The 27786-nt window shown below is 42.0% G+C and overlaps 1 protein-coding gene across 3 annotated transcripts; it reads left to right on the forward strand.

The window, feature by feature from the left end:
• Positions 1-159: 159 nt before the first annotated feature.
• Positions 160-27711, forward strand: LOC117453051 (ceramide transfer protein-like). Of its 3 annotated transcripts, XM_034091903.1 has the most exons (18): positions 160-761; positions 1369-1503; positions 4367-4483; positions 13069-13176; positions 14768-14906; positions 17526-17615; positions 17789-17946; positions 20879-20971; positions 21066-21152; positions 21328-21420; positions 21748-21825; positions 22946-23041; positions 23669-23801; positions 23892-23962; positions 24045-24173; positions 24378-24507; positions 25612-25749; positions 26163-27711. In XM_034091903.1, the coding sequence occupies exons 1-17, from the start codon at positions 672-674 to the stop codon at positions 25737-25739; spliced, it is 1875 nt and encodes a 624-aa protein (XP_033947794.1). In that variant the 5' UTR covers positions 160-671; the 3' UTR covers positions 25740-25749; positions 26163-27711. The 3 variants fall into 3 exon arrangements, with proteins under 3 accessions (XP_033947794.1, XP_033947795.1, XP_033947796.1); XM_034091904.1 differs by lacking the exon at positions 21748-21825; XM_034091905.2 differs by lacking the exons at positions 160-761; positions 1369-1503; positions 4367-4483 and adding an exon at positions 7548-8088.
• Positions 27712-27786: the final 75 nt, after the last annotated feature.

A 27786-nucleotide genomic window follows, 5' to 3' on the forward strand; every position in this document is an offset into this window, starting at 1 on the left:
GTTACTTTACACCACTTGGTTAAAAGGTGCTATATAAGAAAACTTGGCTTGGCAACATGCCAAGCCAAGTTTTATCTTGAAGGGAAGTGTGTGCGACTTCCGGTGATCATGCCGTTGTGTTCTACACCCCGCTCTCTTCAGTACACAGTAAAGCGTGGCTGCAGCTCCTCCCCCGACCTGAATGAAGACAACCTCCTCCGCTACTGCTAACCAAACTGCGGAACTACAGCAGCGACACACACGGTCATTTGTAGCCTGAAGTTTGAGGCACAGCGTGAACACGAAGGCCTTCTTCATCGATCACTCTTTGCAGCAGATTACCCACCGCAGCTAAAATAGCTAACGAGTCAGTTAAGTTAACGTCGTTTGACAGCTAACGCTAACTAGCTAGTCTGTTTAGTATTTGACATCAGTTTCAAAACAAAGCCCGCAAAACGGAGAAGTTGAGTCAGCTGTCACCTGCAGAGAAGCTGGAGACTAAACTGAGTCTAAGTCTGTAAACTGATAAAGATACATGACGCTTTTCAGATAATGTTTAATACACTCGGTTAATGCTTAATTAAGGCTACTTCGTTAGAGAAACAGGTTTTTGGTTGTAGCGAGTTTGATCTCATTCAGCCGCTACGCGGTTCTGTCGATATACATCAGATTTCCTTAAAACTTGGATTTAAATGTCCGAAAAGAGTTCATCGTCCGGTTCGGATGAGGATGTGGACCCGGAGGCCGCCCAGCATGTGGACGTCGGAGGTGTTTTAAGCAAGGTGAACCACTTTAAATGTTATATCGTATAATTCAGCTGCAGTGGTGTTAAGTAACTAAGTAGATTTACTCAAGTACTGTACTAAAATACAATTTTGAGAGACTTGTACTTTACTTGAGTAGTCAAATGTGTTACTACGTTGTACTTCTACCCCACTAAAATTCAGAAGTAAAAAGTGTACTTTTACTCCACTACATATATTTAGTTACTTTGCACATTTGGATTAATGATGTGATTACTGTGAGTTCAATTCACAAGCTACCCTGCAATATACAAAGTCATTAAAGCTAGCACTTTCCCCCGCTTTGATAACACATTGATGCATCAATAACTATAATCAAAACACATCATATATTATTCTGAAATGGGCCAATCTGCATAATAAGTACTTCAAACGTTGGTACTTTAAGTATGTTTTGATGCTTATACTTTTGTACTTTTACTTGAGTGACATTTTTAATACAGGACTTTTATTTGTAACCGAGTATTCCTACACTCTGGTACTTTTACTTTGACTCAAGTACAAGATCTGAGTACTTCTCCCGTCTCTAGAATCCTGCATAGAGGATGTGTTGACTGTTGTGTCGTGCCTCTTGTGTGTTTTACAGTGGACAAATTACATACACGGATGGCAGGACCGATGGGTCGTGTTGAAGAACAACACCCTGAGCTACTACAAGTCGGAGGACGAGCGGGAGTACGGCTGCAGGGGGTCTCTGTGCCTCAGCAAGGCTTTTATCGCAGTAAGTATGTACCTCGGTATGAGCAAGGAACAACACTGCTGCTGTCTCTGCAACAACAGAAAGCTGAATGATCTTAGCGCCTGTCCGACTTTCCAGGGAATAAGAGCTCATAACCAGGGCAACCGTGAAAGGCCTGATGTTCTGCTCCAGTGCTTTCGGAGTAGGGTTACCTATCCCGCAGGTCTCATTGTTTGCCCCTCACGCTCACTGTCATTAGCATGGATAGAGTTGAACTTTAATTCCTTAAATGGACGCTTCTGAAAGATAGAAAGGGTAAACATTAACAAGTAATGAGGCTGTTTTTAAGATTACAAAGATAGGGTAGAGACCTGTATTTTACCCAAGAGATGCATTCCTGCTCAAACAGTCATTTCAGAACACACACACTAGTTTTGGCACAAACTACTTGAAATTGATGTTATTTATGGGTTAAAATGTAATCTTTGCCGACTGCACAGATCAGACCTGTATTCTCCCAGTGAGGCCCCTGTGTTGGGGAGATAAGTTTAAATACCACACCGTGGTTAAATATTCACTGGGCTCTGAGCATACCGCCACCTTGTACAGAGGCCAAACAAATAGTTGTTCTCTGCAACAGGATTATACGACTCAAAACAGGATTAAAACTACAACTTGAACGTGGGAGCAAAATACCAGTTCCTGTGTTTGTGCAGACCCGAATGGAGCTCAACAAGGCATCGTGTGCTTTGTAATTGTGTTATAGTAGGCTAACCAAGAGTGTACACAGTTTGATTACACATGCTCACTTATTATTGGAGTAGTATGACACACACAGTCACTTCTCACTGCCTCTCCTTTCCTCCGGTATAAAGCCTGTGCTGTCTACGGAGACGGTGGTACGAGGACTCAGGAATGCAGGAACAAGCCTCTGCCTCTCTTCTAGCTGTGTGTGTGTGTGTGTGTGTGTGTGTGTGTGTGTGTGTGTGTGTGTGTGTGTGTGTGTGTGTGTGTGTGTGTGTGTGTGTGTGTGTGTGTGTGTGTGTGTGTGTGTGTGTGTGTGTGTGTGTGTGTGTGTGTGTGTGTGTGTGTGTGTGTGTGTGTGTGTGTGTGTGTGTGTGTGTGTGTGTGTGTGTGTGTGTGTGTGTGTGTGTGTGTGTGTGTGTGTGTGTGTGTGTGTGTGTGTGTGTGTGTGTGTGTGTGTGTGTGTGTGTGTGTGTGTGTGTGTGTGTGTGTGTGTGAAATCAAAATTCCTATTGTCAGCCAAGAAGCTCAAATCAGTTCAAGCTCTTGTCAGTTCATTGGTGTTTTCCTTCCAGTTATATATGTTTGTACAGACAAAATCATTTAAACAAATATGTATTTGTATGTATAGTGTTACATTTTGTTTGGATTACATTTCAAACATGTTTGCACACACACTAGTGTAAAGGCAGTTCATGTGAGAAAAAGCTTAGGTTTCTCTCCTGGGAAAAGGTTAGAAGGGTTCGACTGATGACCTTCTCTTTCCCAACACTGAAGATGCAATGCAGAAAAGAGCCAGTGCAGCAAGGGTGTTCAGTAGTGCCTACGCAATGGTGAAGAGATTGTCCCAGGCGCAAAGAGAGAGGTATAAACCGGGCTGTAAAGCAGAGGTTTATGGGCCGTGTCTGATACAGCGCAGTAAGATAAACTGGATTTCTCTGACCAGTAATGGCATCACGGCTGGATGCACTTGGGCTTACCATTGCTTGCCCATCCTTCTAGAGAAACTTAGAAAACTACGTGGATTCTTGACGTTACACGTGTCCCCGAGGGAACATTTTAGCCTTTAGGTTGACTTGACAGTAATAGAAAGCATCAAAAGGTCAGAGAAAACCACACACCCCTGTCAACATCCCAGACACGCAACTTGTGAAATGTAATATTAGTGTTAAAGACAAAGTTATCCAAGCCCCGTTCAGAGTTGGAGTTGCTGTTGTCGGTAGAAGCAAATAAACCAGCACATGAGCATCATTCAGCAAATCTAATTACATTTTGGGCGACGTGAGGTTCTTGTCAGCTGACAGAGCAGCTGTAGTCAGGCTCCTACCAAGGAGAGGAAAAAAGGAATGATTCAAGTGAACTTTGTCTAATGTATCACAAGGAACCTTTGCAGAACAGATCTCTCCTCAGTTGAGTGCAGCGGTCACATTCCAATCGCATAGGAAACGGGAATTCTTTAGTTCACGTGTTTTGGGTGCCGAAGGCAGGGTGGGGTGCATTGTAGAACGGGGGAGGGAAATAGTTGAAAGATTTGGCCCTAATAGTGGGATGGAAAAGTTATGATGACCCAGGTTCAGGGGGAAGACGTGCTGAAAGGAATATCTGTTTTCCTGCTCTGCTGCGGTCGTTTAGGGTTCGTCTGCCGACATGAGACATCAGTTTCTCATTAAAATGCCTGTTTATTGTGAGGCAGGGGCTTTCTGTGATGGAATCCATGTGTGTCAAGAATGTCTCGTCGCACTCAGTCATTGTCGTACACACACACAAAGTGGGATTTCTGCTCTGATTGATTTGATTGAACTACAGGAAAATGATACTTTGTAGTTTTTATTCAAACACAGGTATCTGGTGTTGGTCACATGACACATGTGCTCTGCCTAATCAGACTCGGTTGTATTGCCAAGTATGTTCACACATACGAGGAATTTGCTTTGGAATAAATGGTGCATACAAAGACACAGAAAGAAGAATCGAGGTAAAATAACATGAGAAAGTGAGTACAGTAAAATATGACAAATACTACATTCAAAGTGGAGAGCTGTGTAGATTTAAAAAGAGTTAGAGCAGAAATGTGCAGGATTTACAATATTAAAAGATATTGTTTTCATGATGTGATGATTTAATAATAACTATTTAAGAGCCCTCTCCTCTCTCTTTCTAGCCTCATGAGTTTGACGAGTGTCGTTTTGACATGAGCGTGAACGACAGTGTGTGGTACCTCCGGGCTGAGGATCCCGAGCACAGACTGCAGTGGATCGAGTCCATAGAGCTGCACAAGGTGAGTGGAGCCGGTTCCTCTTTCTCCATAGAGTTTCTTGAGCGTATCTCTGGCTTTTCTTTACACCCTGGTTTGTATGTCATTCAGTCCGTCTTGTGATAGAGTTGTTGTTACGACCCGCCCTCTACTTAATGGTAGAGACTCGTTGGGGAGAACCGCAACATAGAAAACAACGCAGCAAACACGCAGCATTTAACGGTGTTCATTTATTGATACATCCGTACTTACAAATGAACAATGCACTGGAGGACAGGAAACAAACAAAAGGACAAAGGGGGCCTGGGCCAGCCACACCACGGGCCGTAGGACCCAGAGCTTCCCTCCGCTACCTAGAAACCTAACAAGTCCCTGCGGGAGAAAACAAAGCCGCGAAAAACCTAAACTACTTGTTCCTCCAGAGTACATAAGACACAAACTCTAGGAATCGTAATTAGGACACCTGGGGGAGGCGGAGCCAGGGGCGGACCAGGTGTGTCTGTGCAGCAGGGAAACAGGAGGGGAGCACGTAACAGTTGTTATGGTAGTTTTGCTTTGAGATGCATGATAGATTAATGCTACAGATGCAGCTACCTGAATCCAGTCCCTGTTGTGTTGTAGGGCTTTAAACAAATGTCCACTTTGCTTCAACAAACAAAAACAAAACAAAAGTTTTAGGGCTGTCAAGTTAACGCAATTTATTTTTTAACGCCACTAATTATTTTAACGTGCAATTAACGCATGTGTATTTGTCCTCGGCCCACCCCGTAGTTTCAGAGCCCAAAGGCTTGACGTTGTTGTTGTTGTTGTTAGTTGGATGGATCCAACGTGTCGACTGACCCACACTGGGAACTTCAGTCTCAGGCTTTGACTGTTATGAAGACAGAGGAGCGGCATTTCTCTCTCTCTCTCTCTCTCTCTCTCTCTCTCTCTCTCACTCTCTCTCAGAAATAATAAACATTTGCATAAAGCATATTTGTCCACTCATATGTTGATAAGAGTATTAAAAACGTGAAAAATATTCCTCTAAGGTACATTTAGAACAGATAAAAAATGTGCGATTAATCGTGATTAACTATTTTTAATCGACTGACGGCCCTAAAATGTTCATATGCAAAACGTTGTCAGTTCCTCAGGCTACAATTTAAAAATTGTATAAATTTTATAACCCACCGGAAATATTGCTTGCTGCGTCATCTACTTTTTTCCGGTATTTAGGTTCAACTCTGGGTCGGGTTGTTATTCGGAACTGACGGGGAGTTATCTATTTAGTTTGGTGACCTGGGTGTGGCAGGACAGGGATTCGGACACACAAACACACACGCACACAAAACAGCCCTTCACCCTGGGAATGTGAAGAATCTGTAGTGAGGTGTTGAGGCGGGGGTCTCCCCTGTTATCAGATACCAGGCAGCTGCTCACTCAGCAAAGACATCAAGTTACCGTAAACAACGTGCGTTGAGCACATAATACATGCAGTCATTGCTTATTTACAAATCATTGAAATGTCTGCGAGTTTTTACTTCACGCTGTGCGCGCTCCCGCAAGGTGCAGTGGGCATGCATAACACGGCGCGAACAGTTAGAGCTCCCCCGTTGACAGCTCACGAGCGTGTGTTTGTCCTGGGACATTTCAAATCTTTGTGTGTTTTCATGTCTTTTTGTAAAACATTTATGTGAATAGGAGACACATTTATATTACCAGTATGCATTTAAAATACCTTATGTAATCATGTTGTTGTTCTTGCTTGTGTTGGCAGCATTAAACAACTAAAGTTGAGGTGCTAGTGTAAATGTAGCACCCATGGAAAAAGAATCACTCATCAGGCCAGCTTCTCCACTAAAATGGAGCTTTGGATGTTTTAAGTGCGACTGTGTGTGTTGGCAATAGAGTGTGAGTAACTGCAGGTCTCTGGTCCATTAGCGACAGTGTGAGAGTATTCACGGGTTGTGACCTACAGTGACCTTAATGCAGCACCACCTGCAGCATTATTATAAGTGAGTGTGTCTGCACTGCTCCCAGCTGGAGAGAGAGGGACCTGCACCCATTGCATTCTGGTTTTATTTGTGGCACGAAATCATTCAGCCTACCATACCTCTTTTACTGCGACATAATCACATCTTGTTCGGAAAATGACATTATATTTGTAGTTTTCATTTTCATAGAACTGACAATAATTAAATGATCACAAATACTGTAAAAGTAGAACACATACAAACACACACTGAGCCACATTTCTCACATCTGTTACACAATATTATATTTTCAATTGTTTCTTCCTTTTAATTTAATCTATTTCTGCCTCGAGCATTCACCTTAATGTCAGCATATTGTCGTGGAGCTCTGGGAAGTGACTTCAAATACATATTTTACAACACTTTCTAAAGCTACTTATTGAGGGTTACTTTTGTATCTACCAATTATGTGAATATCTTACAATAATTGTGTTTGAATATGAGTCAAGCTGTTGTAACATGATTACATTGAAAGGCACAATTAGGCTGTTATCGTACAAGGGGAAAAACTGTTTTTGTTCAAGTCCATCTGTGTTTTAATGCGTGGGCGTGTTTGTGGTGGTGGAAAAGTTGTGCTAAGTGTAGGGACTTAAGTGCAGCTCTTGATGAATAATTCATTTTTGTTATTGCCTGTTCTCACAGCAACTAAAATCAAGAGGGACATATAAAACACTCGATCATACCGAGAAGACTGTTCCATTCTGTCGGATTCAGAGGGGTGATATGGGAGGCAATGGGGAAAAAATCCTGTATTTATTCATAGTGTTTCCACCACTTCTTCAGGCCGGTTGTTGGCACAGTCTGAACACTATCGACCCAGATCAAGCTTTACAATGGAATATTAGTTGGTAGAAAAAAGAAAAGATAAAGGGGGGGTCAGGTAGATTGAAATAAAGCAGATACATGTTGTTTTCTCCTCTCTCTCTCTCTCAAGCTGCTTCATGCACAAACCTATTTGGTAGTTTAGTGGTTTATCACTCCCCTTCTCTCTCTCCCTCTCTCTCTCTTCCTCTCTCTCATACATATATGCATGCACCGTTCATTTCTCTCCCTCTCTCACTCCATCTCTTACATGCAAACACACAGTCATGCTTGCTAGCTCAGAAATGGATGCCAGACAAAAAGATGGACAACATAAAAAGGTTTCACATATCCGGGTGTGTGGTCCGTTGATTTAGTTTCGCAGCAGAAGTGGAGTGCATGTACGTGTGCGTCTTTGGGTCCATGTGTGTGCCTGAGAGCAGACCTGCTTCACTCTGCGGGGGAATCTCAAGACTCGTCCTCTTCCCGTCTCCTCTGCTTCAAGGAGCAGCGACTGTCTGCCACTCCCTCGACTGCTATGGAGAAAATGACTTTTCCTCTTCCTCCTTACCCTCTCTTGTAGCTGCTTTCTTCTTTTACTTGATGAGCTATTAGCTGTGGCTTTTCCTCTCCTCCTCCTCTTCCTCTTCCCTTTTGTTCCTCAGTGAGGTGTGTCCAGAGACAGGGGAATACTGGATTTAAGCCTCTGAATTGTGGGAGTGTTGAGGGAGCGTCTGAGCCATGTGGGGGTCTGCACACCGTGGGGACTGCAGCAGTGTCCTGCTCTGCCTTGGCTGTTTCAATGGCCGAATGGTGGGCTTATAGCATGTTGGCATGCTGCTATCACTCATCACTGAAGTCTTTTAGTAGTATGCAAGTGTTGTGATATGAATGGTAAACCTGAACGATCTGTGTATTCCTCCGTAAAACTTATTATTTGCATGCATGTTGATTTTCACAAAAGAAGCTTTAATGGGCTAGCGTGAGAATTCAACTTCATGAGTCATTGAAATAACACTATTTTGTCTTGCATGGCTGTGTGTGTTAGCATTTTTCCGACAGGTGATCTATCAAACAGCAATGTGTTCAGATGAGAAGAAGTGCCCAGTAGTTGCTATGGTCACTTACTGTACTCTCCTCTCATTACCATCACAAAGATGTGGGCGCAGGAAGCCATCTCATGTGTTGTGTCGAGTGGGTGTTGATTTGCAGGGCTGTCTGAGAAGGTGCTGAGAGATGTCACTCTCTGGTGTTATCACACATTATTATTCATGTTAATGCTGGATATCTTAAATTGCATTCTCATACAACAAAACTCTACTTTACTGTATCTTATGTTTAGAGGAAGACTTATTCCCCCCCACTACATTTGGTTTTCACCTATCACATAAGATTAAAATCATTGCCTACGCTTGGGTTAGATGGATGGTTAAAAAAAAAGCAAAAATACTTTCACCCAGGAGGTCGCTGTTTATGTCCTGTGTGGAACCAAAAGTCAAAGTTCCCTTGTTTTAATTTAAGTAAGTCTGTGACTTTAATAATATAATTGTACTTATTCAAAGCCAAACCATTATATTTAACTAAACGTATCCAAGTCAAATTGTCGCCTAAACCTTACCAAGAAGTAGTTTTGTTTGGATGTGTTAATAATGTGTCATTAGTCTATTGCTTTAGCTCTTGGTACACGCCCAAACCAGGATATGCTGTTGTTATATTTTAGTAACCCATGCATTATGTAAATGTGTTCGATTAAAAACTGAAGGACAGTGCTGTTAGACAAAGTTTTGCTCGTTTGAACTTTCTGTCGAATGTTATTTTACCTGTGTAACTGCCCAACTGTGATTCTCGGCTGTTGAAATGTAGGTTGTCTTTGTTTAAGTACTTGACATGTTGTAGCATGGTTATGTACCAATGAGGATGGTATAGTTGAGCAAAGGAATCATTGTGCAATTGCATTACGAAATAAAATCCATATTGCGCTGCAGGTATCAACAGTTTAGTATTTGCTTAAGCCAGGTGATGTTATGCGTTGGAAGACAAAAAGTCAGTGTCAACAATCATTGACTTCTGTTTAAAATGTTAAGAAAGAATCACCTTTTTAGCAATGTGACAAGCCAGCCCAACCCAGAGCAGCATGTTGTTGTAGATCTGACAGTTTAACACTTTGACTTTCAGTACGTTGGAAATAGTGTATGCACATTTATAAGGCAAGGCAAGTTTATTTATATAGCACCTTTCAACACAAGGCAATTCAAGGTGCTTTACAAAAATGAAAGACATTCAGACAAAGGCATTTAAAAACAGTCATTAAAAAGAAAAGATAATAAAAGAAACATTAAAAGAAAAAATACAAGAATAAAAAGTACATGAATAAAAAGTTACAGTGCAGTTTAAGATATGAATAGTTCACACAGAAGTTCCACTTTACTGATGAACACAACGGCTCAGTTTCAATTAAAAGCAGCGACAAAAAGTTAAGTCTTCAGCCTGGATTTAAAAGTAGTAAGAGTTGCAGCGGACCGGCAGGTTTCTGGCAGTTTGTTCCAGATATTTGGAGCATAATAACTGAACGCTGCTTTACCATGTTTAGTTCTGACTCTGGGGACAGAAAGCTGACCAGTCCCTGAAGACCTGAGAGATCTGGATGGTTCATAATGTAGCAGTAGATCAAAAATGTATTTTGGGCCTAAACCATTCAGTGCTTTATAAACCAGCAGAATTATTTTTTAAATCTATTCTTTGACACACAGGAAGCCAGTGTAAAGACTTCAGAACAGGAGTGATGTGATCCACTTTCTTAGTGTTAGTGAGGACTCGGGCAGCGGCGTTCTGAATCAGCTGCAGCTTTCTAATAGATTTTTTAGTGAGACCTGTAAAGACACCATTTCAGTAGTCTAGTCTACTGAAGATAAAAGCATGGACAGGTTTTTCCAAATCCTGCTGTGACATTAGTCTTTTAATCCTAGATATGTTCTTTAGGTGATAGTAGGCTAATTTAGTAACTGTTTTAATGTGACTGTTGAAACTCAGGTCAGAGTCCATGACTACACCTAGATTTCTGGCTTTATCTGTTGTTTTGAACATTGCAGGCTGAAGCTCAGCGCTAACTTTTATACATTCTGCCTTGGCTCCAAAAACCATTAACTCAGTTTTGTCTTTGTTTAATTGGAGAAAGTTCTGACACATCCAGTCATTGATTTGTTCAATGCACTTACTCAGTGTTTTAACTGGAGAATAGTCTCCTGGTGAAATGGTTATGTAAATGTGTGTGTCATCCGCATATCTATGGTAACTTATTTTGTTGTTTTTCATTATCTGAGCCAGTGGTTGCATGTAGATGTTAAAAGAGAAGAGGCCCCAAAATGGAGCCTTGAGGAACCCCACATGTCAGATTAGTATTTACCTATAGAAACAAAGTTGTTTCTGTCCTTTAAGTAGGATTCAAACCAATTTAGAACTGTTGATGAAAGGCCCACCCGGTTTTCCAGTCGGTCTAGTAATATGTTGTGGTCAACAGTGTCAAACGCAGCACTGAGATCTAATAATACTAACACTGAAGTTCTGCCACTGTCTGTGTTTAAGTGGATGTCATTGAAGACCTTTACAAGAGCAGTCTCAGTGCTGTGGTTTGGACGAAAGCCTGACTGGAACACATCGAAACAGTTATTTAAATGCAAGAAATTACTCAACTGTTGAAAAACCACTTTTTCAATGATTTTACCTAGAAATGGGAGGTTTGATATGGGCCTGTAATTGTTCATTACTAAAGCGTCTAGATTATTCTTTTTTAAGAGCGGTTTAATGAGTTTTCAGGGCCTGTGGAAAAATACCTGAGTGAAGAGACTTGTTTACTATATGAAGTAGATCTGAGGCCATGCAAGGAAAAACATTTTTGAAAAACCCTGTTGGAATAATATCAAGGCAGCAGGGGGAGGATTTCAGAAGTTGTATAATGTCCTCTAGGTTTTTATCATTAATCTGATGGAATTGTGTCATGATGTCTGAATTGATATTAAGTGGACACAGAGATAAAACATTTGCTGTACCAGATGCAGAGGCACTGACTGTTTATAGACAGTCTTTGGACAATAACACGTTATCTGGTTGAGCAGCACTTCTTCATTTTGTATTATGATGTCCTTTATTCTATCTTTTTGAATGTTGCAATGTTTAATTACTTTTTAGACATTGTCAGGTATTTTTTATGGCTTGAGCTTTCTTGTTATATTATCGAATGCAGTGTATTTGTATGAATTGATAGTATGTTTTACACTCTTTATGAACCACCTGTGTAATATTTTGCTTCCAATCCTACATTATCTGATGCGGTTAGTTTCAACTAGGTCAATGCCTAAATGTATCACTTTACTCTTAATTTAACAGCCACATTGGGATTGTAAGAAAGTACACGTACCTTTTTGACAGCAAATAGTGACACTTTATTTTGTTGGCCTGATGTTGAGCACTTTACATCTCAGATCACTATCTATTCAACATTATTTAGGGTCAAATCTATTTGTCCGTCACCCTGTTGTCAGTGTTGTAATCCCCTTTAGGAGAGGATTGTGTGTTTGCTTTCTCTCTCGTCTGTCACCTGACCCCCTCACTGTTCTTCCTCAGCATGCCACTTAGTAAACAGGGTGGGTTACAGTCCCTTGAGGCCATGACTAAACCTCAACAAACATACATTTAAAACATACCCCAAACATGTTCAGTGCAAATTTGATGCTATTTGTGGGGGCACCCCCCCCGGCAAGAAAAGCCAAAGGCCCCTTAACCTATTCGGGTGGCCCACGCAACCACCCCCCCCCCCCCCCCTCAAATAACAAAATACATGCGAGTTCATGGCGACTGTAGCAGACGAAATTCTTGTTGCTCTGCGTTGCGTTGTTAATGAGTGAGACACACCGGAGTTAAGGATCGGTGGGGTTTATTCTCCCAAAAATATAATGTACAATTTACAACAACAAAAACAAATCTATTTGTGGCGGTCAATATTTAATTGAATCGATGTATATACTAACACTGATGTTAGTATCCTGATTTATACGTAGAACCATTTCCGACCTTAGCCTGTCGCCTTAGCTCCACATTACTCTGTCTACTGGTTGGAAAAATGTGTGAATTTAACTTTAGGATCATAATGTTGGGTCATTCATTTGCTGTCTCCCTCTCTGAATGAGTAGATAACTGCTAACAGCTGCATGATGGAGACACAAGAATATATTGGCTTTGGTTGGGTTGGCTGGGTGTGCATGCACATGCTCTGTGTATTCTAAAAAGCTGCTGAGTTGGCAGTCCCAGGCATCGCCCCGTCATAAGTTTTCTGTTTAATGGAACGGATGAAATCACTACCACTCCCTCCCTCTCTAAAGCCAGGCCATAATGTGGATCTGTATAATAACGCTATGTGAGACAGTACAATGTGTGTGCTGATAGAAACAACATTACTTCCTTCAATCAATGCTAGATCTGTCCACTCAGTGTTTCTTACTGGCTGTCTTGATGCAACTGGGCATTTGTCAGCAGACTAGGTGTGAGTTGGTGTGTGTAGGTGTGTGTAGGTGTGTGTTGGTGGAGGCCCTGCTCTGGTCTGTATCAGCATTACTCAGTGCTGCTGCAGACTGCTAGAATTGATCTCCCCCTCTCTATGTCTGTCTTTAACGTTTCTTTTATATTGCAGGTTGTTAAATATGCTTTGTGCACATACGGATCCTTTGTTTTCCTCTATTCTTATTATTCACATCCTTCTCTCTCCCTCCCTCATTTTGTCTGTTTTCTCCCTCAATCCAGGCCGAGTCGGGTTACGGTTCAGAAAGCAGTCTCAGGCGTCATGGGTCCATGTTGTCTCTCACCTCAGCAGCCAGTGCCCTGTCCGCCACGTCCACATCCTCCTTCAAGGTAAAAACACCACTATAGCGGCTGTTTATCCAATGCACCAGGTTTCTAGGCCACTTATGGCGCTTTTCCACTGCAGCGGGTAGCTCGCTTTAAGCGTGCCGAGCCGTGCGGGGCCCGTTTTTGGTTGCGTTTCCACTTGGCTTAGTACCGGCTAGCGGGTCCTAATTCACAGTTTTTCTGGCCCCATAAAATCGTGGTTCTAGGGCCAGGAACAACCAGGCTGAGTCGGGCTGAGTATGCTAAACTAGAGAGAGAATCGCTGGCAAGGGGGCTACAACTACAACAAGATGAACATATTTGACCGTGATTTAATTGTAATACACGTTTCAAAATGATGCCGAAGTAACAACATACTGATACCGGTTAGTAAAAACCATGAATGAATGCTTTGACAAGTCTGCAGACAGACGGCAGGCGAAAAACCCTTTTTAAAATGCGTGTTTTCTAAATGGAGCTTGGCTAAGCTAATATATATGTGTTATATATGCTCCGACCGTCCACACTCACAACAACGGCCTATACAGACATAAATAAACCAGCGACTGTATTCGCCATGACACAGGGAGTCTGTGGTTTGTACTTGTTTAACTTTTGTCTAGTTTCTGAACAGATATGAAGAGCTGTGAGCTCTGAGGGCTAAGAGCTAACGGCAGAGTTGTTTTTCTGGGGCGCTCCGCCTACACTGCGTTACTATAGTAACTACCCCAGTTCCTAAACTGTAATGGAAGCGCAGCATTAAAGTGAGCCGGGCCTAATAAGGCCTAACCAAACCGAGCAAGGCCTGCAGTAGAAACGCACCATTTGTCGCGTGCATATCTTAGTCCTGAATCAAGTTCCATGAAAAACCAAATATTTTGTGAAGACACAATGTACTCGGGCAGCTTTAAAAAGAACATTCATTGAAAGTAAGTTACAGCGACACAACCCTACCAACTTGATGATTGAAAAGTATGCCATATGCTATAAAACTTCATTTGAGTACACTTTAAATCAAAAACTTGTTTTGATCAACACTTCGAGCATCTTACTGGTATTAAGTAGTTAAACTCTTTTGGACAAGCATACTGAATGCTGCACTATCGAACAATAAATCAATTTGTCTTAGGGACCTTAACAGTTTGTAGAGAATACAACACCCTCTGTCCTTTAGACCCTCTCATCGGTCAAGGACAAACTCCCACAGAGAATAAAATATAACCATAACATAGTCCAATATACAAACGTTTACAAAAACAGTGGGACAAGTTTAAATGATATTCAAAGAATATGCCATCATGCCAAAACAAACGACTTTTCTCAAATATAAATATTTGCTTAAGGTGTCACAATGATCACCAGACTGTAGATGCTACAGTAAATGTTTTGAGTCCCTCTGAACTATTTCCATCAACAGAGATTTTAACTTTGGCCACATATACAAAGTCCTCTTCTGAAACTACCAGCGAAATGCTAGATCTGTTGTTACTACCTTTGTCATCTGAAAGAATTTGGAATTTTGTATTCTGACCTTGCTTTGTGTTTAAACAATAGAACGGAAATTAATCTTTCCCCTGACAGCTCACACTTCTTACTTCTGTTTGTCTCCGCTCAGAAGGGGCACAGGTTGCGTGAGAAGCTCGCTGAAATGGAAACCTTCCGGGACATTCTGTGCAGACAAGTGGACACGCTGCAGAAATACTTTGACTCCTGTGCTGACGTTGTCTCCAAAGATGAATTTCAGAGAGATAGAGGTAACCTGTGGCATAAAGCCTGTAGTTTGAGATATGTATTTAAAAATAGGTTTTAAATTAGTTATAAGTAGGGTAAGATATATTATATTATACATATACACAGGGTTGGGAGGGTTACTTTGTAAATGTAATCAGTTACTGATTACTGAATACATGGCACTGAAAGTATTCCGAATACAGTTAACGTAATCAGATTACTTTTAGATTACTTTTGGATTACTTTCTTTTTCATAACAGATGGGTATGTTTTGGTGAACAGGAGACACAAAAAGCAAAAGGAAACTGAACGTGTTTTTACTGTTTTAATGGCTTATCAAGAGCACAACTGAAACATAACATCTGAAACAATGTAACAACATAATAAACTTGTTGGGGATGCAGCTTGGGATGTGAGGAGTGAGGGACACGGCTTAGAACGGGCGTGTCGCCTTCTGTCCTGCCAGTGTTGGCAGGACATGAATTAAAATGTCGAACTCGGACTTCATTTTAAGGACATTTCGGCCAGGGGTGTATTTTTGTTTAAGCACCGGATTGGCAAAACAGGAGAGTGTGTGCACCAGTCTGCCTTGATCTATGAATTCATGTCTGTGACTCTCACAGTATCTGCTGCCCGCAGCTGTTTTATAGAAGGAACACCTCCTTCACTTCATGAAATCTCTGCAGCACCAGGAGGCAGCGGGAGGGTTAACTCAGCCTCTGAGAAGAGGAGCGCGCAGTGCCTTTCACGCACCGCCTTTCACGCACCGCCTTCACTGTGTTTACCTTCAGAATCATTAGAAAGGCTAAAGAGCGGTATGGCTGATGTGTTTTAACCACACACACACACACACACACACACACACAGACGCGCGATTTAAACGCAGACTTTTCTTCCTCCATGTTTCGTTGTTATTGTTTCACTGAGCGGACCCGCCCCTTCTTTTCAAACGCTCCCTTTTTTGGTCCATCTGCGGCGGTAATAGGTTTTGTGCGCTGTGATGATTCGGCTGTACCTTTTGTAATGAATATTAAATGTTGTGAGGAAATCTTTCCACCAATAATTCCAATAAGTAATCCAAAATGTATTCACTTCAGGTTTACGAAAGTAACTGTAATCAGGTTAGGCTACTCGTTTTTCAAATGTAACGCGAGCTGAATACAGTTACTTGATTTTTGTATTCCGTTACAACCCAACCCTATACATATTTAGGGCAGTGTGGACATTGCAAAGAGGAATCAGTGTTGATGTCTACTAGGGTTGGGAACCGAAACTCGGTTCCAGATGAGAACCGATAAGAAAATGCCGGGTACGAATTGGAATCGAAACGGGGAATCCATAAGAACCGGAATCCATAAGACCGGAATCGATACATTTCAAACGATACCCATCTCTAATGTCTACTAGCCAAGGAAAGACTTTATAGTGTAGCTTTGCAGGCTTCATGCCGTTTGAGAGTTAAAGGAGAGTGCTTGATACGGAAACAAAAATCGATATCCACTTTAAGGGTACTTTGTGGGTGTTTAATCTCTGAGGCAAAAGCTTTCTGTATACTACAAAATCGCTGTCATATTGAAACAACTCTCATATGTCAGTTTATCTTTATATGTATTTCAATCTGAAAGATGCTTTTGCTAGAAATTAAGGCAAGGCAAGTTTATTTATATAGCACTTTTCAACACAAGGCAATTCAAAGTGCTTTACAAAAAATGAAAGACATTAAGCATTAAAAAAGAAAAGCTAATAAAATAAACATTAAAAGAAAAAATACATGGATAAAAGTTACAGTGCAGTTTAAAATATGAATAGTTCAATTAAAAGCATCGACAAAAAGAAAAGTCTTCAGCCTGGATTTAAAAGTAGTAAGAGTTGCAGCGGACCTGCAGGTTTTGTCTTCAACAATTGACCAATTAAAGGTCCCATGTCATGCTTTTCTGGTTATTACCCGTCCCCTTTTGTGTTATGAAGGTTTTTCTGCATGTAAACGGTCTGCAGAGTCACAAACCCTCAAAGTACACCCTGTAGCGAATAAAACTCTAACACAGAAAATACCTGTCTGTGCTGCTCCAGAACGCCTCGTTGGAGATTTCTCACAGTGACGTGTGAATACCCAAATGGACCCATTGGTCCAAATGGACCAATCCGTGGAGCCGTTACGTTTCCTCACACACACACACACACACTCAATCTTTTCTCAGCTGCAGCTCCGCCGATTTCTCCTCCCTGAGACGGTGGGACGCTGTGAGTCGGTGTGTGAGCACACACACAAACTCCCAGCCAGGCTGCGGGTGTGTGTGCTCGGGCTGGGTTTCGCTGTATCTCAGGCGGCCACTGGGCTCATAGGGAGGGGGGGGGCAGGAGCTCCAACAAGCCGTTTAGGACAGAGAATGAATACACATACTATACGGAGATGCTGTATGAGAAACTTGCACAATATACATCTATTTTAGTATACCTCAACAATGGAATTATGATCAATAGAAATTGCCATGACATGGGACCTTTAAGAAAGCAATTAGCAACTGTGGAGATGTAAAGACACCTGTTGAATATGGCCAGGTTGAGGTATTTCTGCCATCTTAAAATGTGCTTAACTGGACAGATAGATGTATCTAAGATGGCTGTTTCTCTCTTACCTGTAGAAGAAGAAGAAGAGGATGAAGAGGACTTTCCCAACACTACAAGAACTGATGGTGAATGTAATCTCAACAACAATGGCAGCAAAGAGAAATGTGAGTTGAACTGCAGTTAACTGTTTTATTTCATAATCTCTGTGGGGGGGGGGGGAATATATATTTATAAAAACTAAATAATTTGATTGTCAAATGCTAGACAGTCTGTGTGTCAGATCAAGCCACGAGGAAGCTGTCACGCTCGGTTATTTACTAGTTTCTCTCCGTGCCAGTGTTTCCACCGGCCAGTCCCAAAGGTAGGAATGGAATAGACTTCAAGGGGGAGGCCATCACCTTCAAGGCCACCACGGCAGGCATCCTTTCCACTCTGTCCCACTGCATCGAGCTGATGATGAAGAGAGAGGACAGCTGGCAGAAGAGAGTGGACAGGGTACGACCTCGCACTCCACACACACAGATTAAGATCACTCAGTGTGCTAAATGTCATGTTTCCTGAGTGGGCGTGGCAGCAGTCTGTGCTGTGAGGGAGGTTTAAAGAAAGCTAATCGCTGCCTTCCATCATCTTTAGGGACTTGGTTATTATGACCAAGAGTTTAGTACTGTTGCCCTTTGTAGATGATGAAGCTGTGGTTTGATGATGAGGCTAATTGTGGAACATGTTAAGCTGCTCTAAAGGGTGGTAATTTAGCAAGATGTTGTGCAATACAGTTCCCTGTTCAGCTGCCAAGTTTGCAATTGTAAAGCAAGATGATGTGAAATAAACATTTGCTTAATTCGTTTTTAAAAAAGGTTTGGCAAAGTGTCGTCAAATTCTACCGTCTAGATCAGTGGTTCCCAAACGGTGTGCCGCGGCACACTGGTGTGCCGTGAGGCAAGTCCGGGTGTGCCGTGGGATTTTGTGACAACCATACGTTATTATTGCAATATACAACTACATAAAAATAATTATTTTTTTATTTACTATATCAGTACTTTGTAAGTTTATATGTACGTAATCTGCGCGACTACATCTCCACCTGCAGTGCTGCATAAACATGGCTGAGTCAGCGATAACTCTCGAGGGGTGGAGGACGTATGCCCATTATTTTGAGTTCGTCCGAAGAATAGACAGGAATGTGACGGTGAGGTGCAAACTGTGTCCAGGCCAGAAGCTGTTATCCACTGCTGTGACACCACGTCAAACCTCAACAAGCACCTGCAAAGAACACTTGCTAAGGTGGAGCTACCGCACACGCTATGTGTTTGTTTATATCACAGTCTGTTCTTCTTCTCTGTCTTCCGGTTGTTGCCTGTTTTGAATGACGAATACACACTACCGCCGCCTGCTGGTAAGGAGAGTTATTGCCACTCACGCATGCGCAGTTCGTACGTGCTCGGCTTAAGTCTTTGCGGTGTCTGGTTCCAGTGCAACACATGGCCAACACGCAGGAGAACACGCCGACGCAACAGAGTGAGCAGAGATAGACTGCGCAAAATATACAGATAGCAGGAGACAGAGAACAGCCATGGTCAGATAGGAAAACATTCAGGATGGAAACTGAACTAAAGAGAACATTTGAAACGTTAGCAGTCTGCGTGATCTGCCTGCAGGGAGGGGCGGGCCGGCCCTGCGAGTAAAGTAACGAGTTACTTTATGTAGAGAGTAACGAAGTAGTGTCATACTTAAGTAATATGTAATATATTACTTTTTTTTAGTAACGACTCTGCTGAAATGTTACATTTATAATTTGTAGTTCAGGACCATGGACAATGCAGCTTCCTTGCATTGACAGTTATCTGTGCTGAATTTCCTTTGTCTCATTTTTAATGTTGTGACCTGTCTGGTTTAAATGAGTGTGTTGCTGCTTTGATGAAGCCTAATTTGATAACGTTTCAAATTCATTTCTGAAATATTTCGTTACTAAATATTTCATGAGTAATATAGTTGTCTTTGTTACATTTTATTTGGCATTTGTAAATAATTATGCACATTTACAGATATTTTACATATGAGTGATAACACGTGTTATCAGGGCTATTTTGCACAATAGGTGTGCCTTGAGATTTTGACTTGTCCTTTGGTGTGCCTTGGGCACAAAAAGTTTGGGAACCACTGGTCTAGATCACCGAAACATTTTATTTTTATAAAGCTTCTTTACAGGTTGTTACTGAAAAACAACTATATCGGACATCATTTAGGTCACGGTAGACCAGAAGCATAGAAGCACCTGTTCTCACAGTGAGCTTCAACTCTATTGTTATTTGGAGTTGTGCCTTTGTTTTCATCTCTCCAGCTTTATCTAGAGAGCGGTCTGTGTCTTTAAAGGCGCTCCTCATGCTTACATCCTTCTCAGCTCAGCTTATGTTGTCAAACCAGTTTTCTTTTCCAGTGTGTAAATGCATTTTGCCCAACCCTAAAACCTACAAAAGCCGGGAAGTGCTTTCAGTTGGTTTGACTGCTCGGGTGAAACTACCTCAATCTTATCTGTGTTTGGTTATGTGTGTGACGCTGAGCCAACGCAGTAGGGAAATAGAAAGGGTTCAGAACACGCTCTCGAAGAAACAAGACTCACACCAAGAGGGGATTTAAAACAAAAAAATGACTGCCAAGACTTCATGGGGCAGTTTGTGGAAACCTTCGCTACAAAAGAGGGCAGAGCAGCTGAAGTACCAGACACAGAGATGGATACCTCTACAGACCTGCAGCCTTTTCTTTAAAGTAGGTCTCTCAGTCAGTCTGGTGCTGACACAGGTTCGCCTCTTGTTCTTTATGTGGTATACGTCCACACCCTTCTGCTTACTGCGTTTCGTTTAATATCCGCTATTGTTTTTGCTATGTTAAGCCACAATTAGCTATCTTTCTCTTCTTGCATTACGTCTGGTTTCCTCAATGGTTTCAGTTAAATACGCTTGTTTTGAATCATTTCCACGGGCAGAGAAACCAAATGCATACACTGGTTTGTAATGTTTCAGTGCTTCAAAGTATTAGAAGGTGTTAATAGTGATATGATATCTCTAGTTCTTGATCTTAAAGCGATAGCCTGTTGTTTTCACTTCACTCGGTTGATTGTGTGAGCCTCTGGCAGGTACCGACACATTTAAGTAAAACCTGTTTTCAGCGCGTACAGTAGTGGGTTAGACCAATTATTAGCGACATGCTGCCCTCGCTCCACTTTAGTTACTCTTTATCTACTGTGATCTGATAAAGGAGGCTTTGTCACAGAGGGAACATGTTATCTGACTCGGCGACATGAATTCCTGTAGATTGTTGCAAAGGTTAAACGGATCTCCATGTCAATGCAGCGCAGATGTTGAAATGAACATTTTCTATTTCACATGCTGTTGTTTAATATAGTTGCAATAACAACTCTCTGTGTGTTCAGGAGCTGGAGAAGAGGAAGAGGGTAGAAGATGCCTACAAGTCTGCGGTGAATGAGCTGAAGAAAAAGTCCCACTACGGAGGACCCGACTACGAGGCAAGATGAAATGAGAAACCATAAACGGCTTGATAAACATCACGTGTGCACTTTGATCTTCCTGCTCTTTGCTGACGACGTGTGCTTTCCACAGGAGGGACCCAACAGTCTGATCAACGAGGAAGAGTTCTTCGATGCGGTGGAAGCTGCTCTGGACAGACAGGACAAGATAGAGGAGCAGGTGTGATGTCCTGTCCTGTTTTGACGCATGTGACAATCACACCTTTCAGTCTAGAAGGCGCATTGAATCTCTCCTGCTCCTCTCTTCCCTATCAACACATTTAAACGATGACAAATGACACGTGGGTGCTAAGAGGGCGTGTTGCCTTTTTCTTCTCTCTCTCTTTGTCCCTCAGTGCCACTCGGAGAAGGTCAGGATACCCCGACTAAGCCCCGTTCCTCCGGGTGACGCCTACTCCACCATCGGTACACACCGATACGCCATCAAGGTGCTCGTCACATTTCTTATTGGTCTGATAATGATAAGGTAATGACAATGGTACATCTTGTTCCCGTTCTGCTTGGGCGACCTGATGCTACTCAGGCCTCATCGCTCTGAAGTCTGTCGAGCTGTGCTTCTCATAATGTGTCCATGCTGCACCGTAATCTATCCTCACTGAGAGTCAGAGTGTGCTTATTGTAATCATTTGAGCTGCTAATCATAAGCTGTTCAAACGAAGAGCTTCTTGGACAGATTGTTTTGTTCTCTGCACTGGCGCCGCTTTCTTTTTTGTTTCTTATTCTTTTCTGTTTCCATTTCCCTCTCTGCTGGACAGCCCCATAGCCACTCCTCTTCCCTCTCCTCCGTTGAGCTAGTCAGTGCCTCCGATGACATTCACAGATTCAGCGCTCAGGTACTGTATTGGTCCACAGAGAGCACCCCTATCTGCTGTCAGAGCATGAGAATGCCTACTAACCAGTCACTCCGGTATTTAACTAACGCATCCTGTGCTTTAAGTTGCACGTTATTATAGGAGGCTTTTACACTCAAACTTGTATCCATCATGTGACGCATGTTAGGGCTGCACGACATATCGTGTCGTGACGATAATCGCGTTATGCGCGATATTCACATTTTTATTTATTTTTTAGGACGTGCGATATTAAGTAGGCAAATTAACTCAAACACGTTATGTTACAATTATTTTTGCTGCTTGCTACAAAAGGAAAACTCGCGCGGCTCTCATGTCAGGGGTACGTGAGTGAGTGACATGCCGGCTCTGCATGCACAGCAAACCACCCATCACGATCATTCTTCATTAGGTCACAGCAGGATAACCGAGCTAGCTCAGCTTGTTGCTCTGATAGCTTAAGATCCAGAAGTGCGTGACTAATATCCTTCATCTGGTTAAATATCATTTTAAAAAATACCAATTGTATAGCATTAAAGTTCAAGAAAGGATGCTTTGCAGACAAAAGAAACTGTCTTTTCTTCAATTCCTGTATTTTTTTTATATCGCAGGGGAAAAATATCGCAATATGAGTTGTTTCCAATATCGTGCAGCCCTAACGCATGTATTACGTAAAACACGAAGCCTGACCAGACAGAGGTCCTGGAGTGACTGACAGGTTGATAAGAAAAACTGTTATATTAACGCTGCATGACTGGAATCGATTCACACTCTTCATTCCTGCCTCCTCCTCTCTCACATCGCTCTGTCCTTCACAGCATCGATCCTTCAATAAAACCCCCTAGCAGGATCAAGTGTTGTATATTTATTCGCTTACAGCTCAGTGGTTAATCTATTTGCTAAGGTTATTCCTAAGATTCTGAATAGGGAAATACTAGTTTGACAATACTGTGATGTTATATTCATCGCTCAAACCTATACATCACTCGTGGAGAATAGAATCAACTTGATCTTAGCATCCCTAATGCAATGTGTTCACAGCATGCCCTCAAACAGGCAGGTGAAGAAAGATAGAACACTTACTCACATAATCCTTTAATCAATGCCTGTTTCTGTCTCTTAGGTGGAGGAGAATGTGCAGAACCACATGACCTACTCTCTTCAGGATATGGGTGGAGATGCCAACTGGCAGCTGGTAATAGAAGAAGGAGAGATGAAGGTGAGTGGAGAGCACCGAAGCGGCTCATCAATCATTTCCCTTTTATTTGTCGCTGTGAATATTTTAGACTATTCACTTTTTAGACGAGGCTCTGTGGTCGCGAGGGGAAGCACCGAGAACACCCGTACGAGCTAGGAGAGGAAGAAGACCTATTCAAATATTTAAATGGACACGGATTGGCCTTTTTGGGGCTTTTCCTTTCCTGTAGTGTGTTGCATAGGTTTACAGGCAGTAGGAGGGAAATAAAGAGCTTTGTGAACGTTGAAGCATGTAAACATGTCAGAGCAGAGGCAAATATGAATCTCAAAATGAGTTCTAAAATAAAAATATACATGCCACAATGAATAATCCAATAAATCCATACAATACGAACTAAGTACTGTAGGAGCCATGACACAATTCACAAAGCGGTATTTCTTTCTAATATTTCTCAGTGTTGTTATATTAGCATCTAGCGTCACACTTTATGTCAAAATGTGTTTCCTTAAATCACTACAAGAACCTAATATATATAAATTCATTTATTCGTCATGGTAACACTTTTAGCAGTGAGGTTGCAAAAAAGGGTCCTATGGATGCATTGATTTGTCTTAATTAATGTGATAATTGTATTGTTTTCCGTCCCAGGTGTACAGGAGGGAAGTGGAGGAGAACGGTATTGTGCTGGATCCTCTCAAAGCCACGCATTCAGTGAAGGGCGTGACGGGACACGAGGTCTGCCACTACTTCTGGGACACGGCGGTCCGAATGGACTGGGAGAGTAAGTTCACTCGGAAGTCACCGTCACATCGACACCGTTTGACTTTCTCTGTTTTAATCTCAAAAACTGACTGATCTCTACTTCCTTCAGCCACTATTGAAAACTTCAACGTTGTGGAAACGCTGTCTGATAACGCCGTCATTGTTTACCAGACGCACAAGGTACATTGCTGGTGGTTTTGGAAACATGTCGCCCATCAGTGATGTTCCGTCGCTCTGACTGAATGCCTCTGTTGTGTTTCAGAGAGTGTGGCCGGCCTCTCAGAGAGACGTGCTCTATCTGTCAGCCATCAGGAAGATCCTGTCGACCAATGAGAACGACCCCGACACGTGGCTGGTGTGCAACTTCTCTGTGGACCACAACGATGCCCAGGTGAGATTACCTCATCAACACCTGTCATGCAGTAGAGCGAGGGCGATGTGTCAGGCTTCCAAGTGCAGTAATAATTATACATTTGGTTCATTTAAGCATATCATTACAATAACCTTTAACCCCCAGGCCCTCCGTCAGATAGCTGGAGTGAGACTTGTGGCAGCTTGGAGTTTGTTTTCATTTACATTTTCGTTTTACTTCCAGCCCACAAACCGGTGCGTTCGTGCCAAAATCAATGTTGCTATGATCTGCCAAACGCTGGTCAGCCCACCAGAGGGGGATAAAGAGATCAGCAGAGACAACATCCTTTGTAAGATCACCTACGTTGCCAATGGTGAGTGTCTCTCCAGCCCATTAAGGTATAGATCTGTGTTTATAGATCTGCAGCCTACAGAACAAAGCGCCTCCATCATCATCAATCTAATAATGTAGCTACAAGCGCCTCAAGATGAACTACAAACTAGTGTGAGTCCCAGAAGGAAGAGTTTTGGCCGAGGCCTGACTCATGATCAATTTCATGTGTGGTGATTCATATTAATAATGTTATTTAAATCCTTTGAAGTTATGTTGTTTATACTGCACACACGACTTCTCTTGCACGTCTGCCTGTTCGATTTGACTTTTTCACTGCAAAGGCCAAAGGACAGATGATGATGGTTGTCGTATAGATTGGAAAAGCTCTCTTAAGGCAAATTAGTTATTTATAAATTGGGCTTTAAGATTGAAATGTGATGCAACTAAAACCCCACAAGTTATCTAAACTACAAAAGAGAGATGGAGGAAAGCATAAATAATGTCAGACACTATCTGACATTCATGCTAATTCACTGGCAAGCCGGTAAAAACCATTTGAGTGAATAATAGCCTCAGGCCAGTCGGAGCTCAAATATCCCATCAGCCTAAATACATGCAGTGAGAGGTTATCTGGGGGATGTGTGTTGACTGCTGAGAAGTAGCTGTGGATTGCCTGTAGCTTGCTTCTTACTATTTTTTAGTTTTATGTTCATTCCCAATTATTATTATTATTGATGATGCAGTATGATGTTACAGAGTTGCTATTAGTTTGTGTTTGACAGCCTTTCCTCAAAAGATTCAGAACAACCTCATATGAGCCAGTGTGTCTGCTGCCCTTTGTACAGGAAGCTGGACCAAGAGTGTGCGTGCTTCCGTCTTTCAAGTATTATTCCAGACTTTGACTTCCCCTGACTTCCTGTGGGCGGGTTTATCGTGACATGAATCAGCGCTGGAGAAAGTATCAGAGCCAGTGTATTGTTTGAAGCAGGACAGGTCAGAGGAGTTTCATAAGACACTGCCACTAGAGGGCAGCCTAGACCTGTTTGTGTACAGTGTACGCACACTGTGGGTTTAATTTAGATGACTGGTGTTCTTGTCAGTAAGCACACACAGTGTCCTGATGATTTCCTCTGTGTGTCTGCAGTAAACCCAGGAGGCTGGGCGCCGGCATCCGTCCTCAGAGCCGTGGCCAAGAGAGAGTATCCCAAGTTCCTCAAACGCTTCACCTCCTACGTCCAGGAGAAAACGGCTGGGAAGCCCATCCTCTTCTGAACGCAAGGAGGTAACCCGGGGCAGTCGAACACTCATTACTCAAGACATGGGGCTTTATCTGTATTTAAATGTAAGGGGGTTCGTTTGGCATGAAACACTTGAAATAACTAAAGGATCAGTTAAAGAAAGTGAGGGCTAAAAAGTTAGCAATGCAGACCTAAACATTTCAGATGTGTGTATCTCACACTGCACTGTAACTCTAATTCATGTACCTTTTTGTTATTCATGTTTTATTATCTTTGCTTTTAAATGAGTGTTTATAAATGCCATTTTATAATATGTTTCTTAATGTCTTTCATTTTTGTAAAGCACTTTGAATTGCCTTGTGTCGAAAGGTGCTGTATAAATAAACTTGCCTTAAAAAGTCATACAAAATAGTTCAGCTTTTCTTGGATATTGATTTAATAAATCTTTTTGTTTCAGGCTTGCGGAGGGCCACGTCGTTCGCCCAGTGGAAAGACTACATTGTTCAGTGTTGAACCGGCGCTCAAAGACTACATGACCCATTCACTTATCAATAAGAATGTGTTGCACTACTACTCGCAGGACCCTTTATCACCAGGACGTCCTGCTGGACTCCTGCTTGTAGAAGACACTGGTTTTACGGCTTTAATCCATCAGTAGTTGTCGTCCCGGCCACCATGTTGCTGGGCATGGGTACACTTGTATGTCAATTCAAGAATTGCCCAAGCGGTTTTTGAATTGTTGTTACCAATGATTTGCTTTTTTTTGTAAATTGTTTTGTACATTTCTTATGATTACCTATTTCTTGACTTTGTTTGGGTTTGCTTTAATCACTAGTATTACAGCTACTTGTGTTGCTGCTGCTAAAGTAACTACCATGAGAGAGGAGAGTCGATTTTGACAAGAAAGCGTTGATGAGGTGTGGTGCAGCGTCTCCTCCTCCTGCCTTCTCATGTCCCTCTGGTGAGGACTCTCTTCGCGGTTTGATGCTTTGAAATCTTTATATTTCTAGATTGTAATGAAACTAGCTGTCAGAAAGCACCAGGGACACAATGTATTGTACAGAGAAAATATGTTTTCAGTTAGTCTACCAATGTGAGAAATGTGAATTGACTGTTAAATGCTTGAATCTGATTACATTCATGGGTCAAGGACACCTGAAGCTGCAGATTAAGTCATGTTGGACAATATCTTTGACACGGTTGAAGTGATAATCAATAATTGAATATAAGTGTAGTTGACTGTGGTGGATAGACGCTTATTTGCAGCCTACTGTCAGTGTGTATTTGTCTTTAAGCCCCACATAACACAGGTGTTGACAGTTGTTTTGCAAAAGGCCAGCCAAAGTGTCTCATGTAAAGTTTCCTCTCTTTTATTGAGAGATGAGTGGATACGTTTTATAAACCCCTGGGTGGATTTTTACAAAAAATCATTCGTGAGTGTTTTTAAATTAGTCCCGCTGCTATTGAGCAAGATAAGGTAACTTTGTAATATGTTGAGTAGGATATCATCTACACCCCAGACTCCTAGTCATACTCTCACATCACATTTCACATGCCACACTACAGTGCAGTGGCCTCTTGCCCTTTGACTGATAACAGAATGCCTTGGACACCAGGATGGAAATCCAGGTTATATTTACCGAACAGCCACCAGATGTGCATTTATCAACACTGAAATGAAGCGGGGTGGGGGGGGGGAGGGTCAGCATTTCACATCATCTTACCTCAAGATTTAAATTGACTTTAGATTGTATTTGATGACATCAAAAGTTGGGAGTTTTGCAATCACTAAGGGGTCAGAATTAAGGAAGGATCTGGATGATTATTGTTTTGCTGATGATTACAAGAGCTAGATCCACGAGCAATGTCAGCCGAATAATGCGTTTAGCGTTTTTAATTTTGATATTTTGTATATTTCTAAGTTGTACATCAGAAGTGTTATTATTTGCACTAAATGTAATGCAATTTGACAATGTTCTGTAAATTAAAATGGTTACACAACAGAAGCAATAGCACTGTTTAAGTTTAGTATACTGCTGTGAAAGTGAGGTTCATTTCTTAAAGTGGGCCGATTGTGCTGT

Source organism: Pseudochaenichthys georgianus, chromosome 9 (genome assembly GCF_902827115.2).
Source record: "Pseudochaenichthys georgianus chromosome 9, fPseGeo1.2, whole genome shotgun sequence".
Classification (NCBI taxonomy): domain Eukaryota; kingdom Metazoa; phylum Chordata; class Actinopteri; order Perciformes; family Channichthyidae; genus Pseudochaenichthys; species Pseudochaenichthys georgianus.

Bases quoted from the DNA above. Each gene is read 5' to 3' on its own strand.
- LOC117453051 (XM_034091903.1), top strand. From the start codon at position 672: ATGTCCGAAAAGAGTTCATCGTCCGGTTCGGATGAGGATGTGGACCCG. The intron at 1,504-4,366 runs GTAAGTATGTAC...CTCTCTTTCTAG, and splicing joins TCAGCAAGGCTTTTATCGCA to CCTCATGAGTTTGACGAGTG. The intron at 24,508-25,611 runs GTGAGTGTCTCT...GTGTGTCTGCAG, and splicing joins GATCACCTACGTTGCCAATG to TAAACCCAGGAGGCTGGGCG.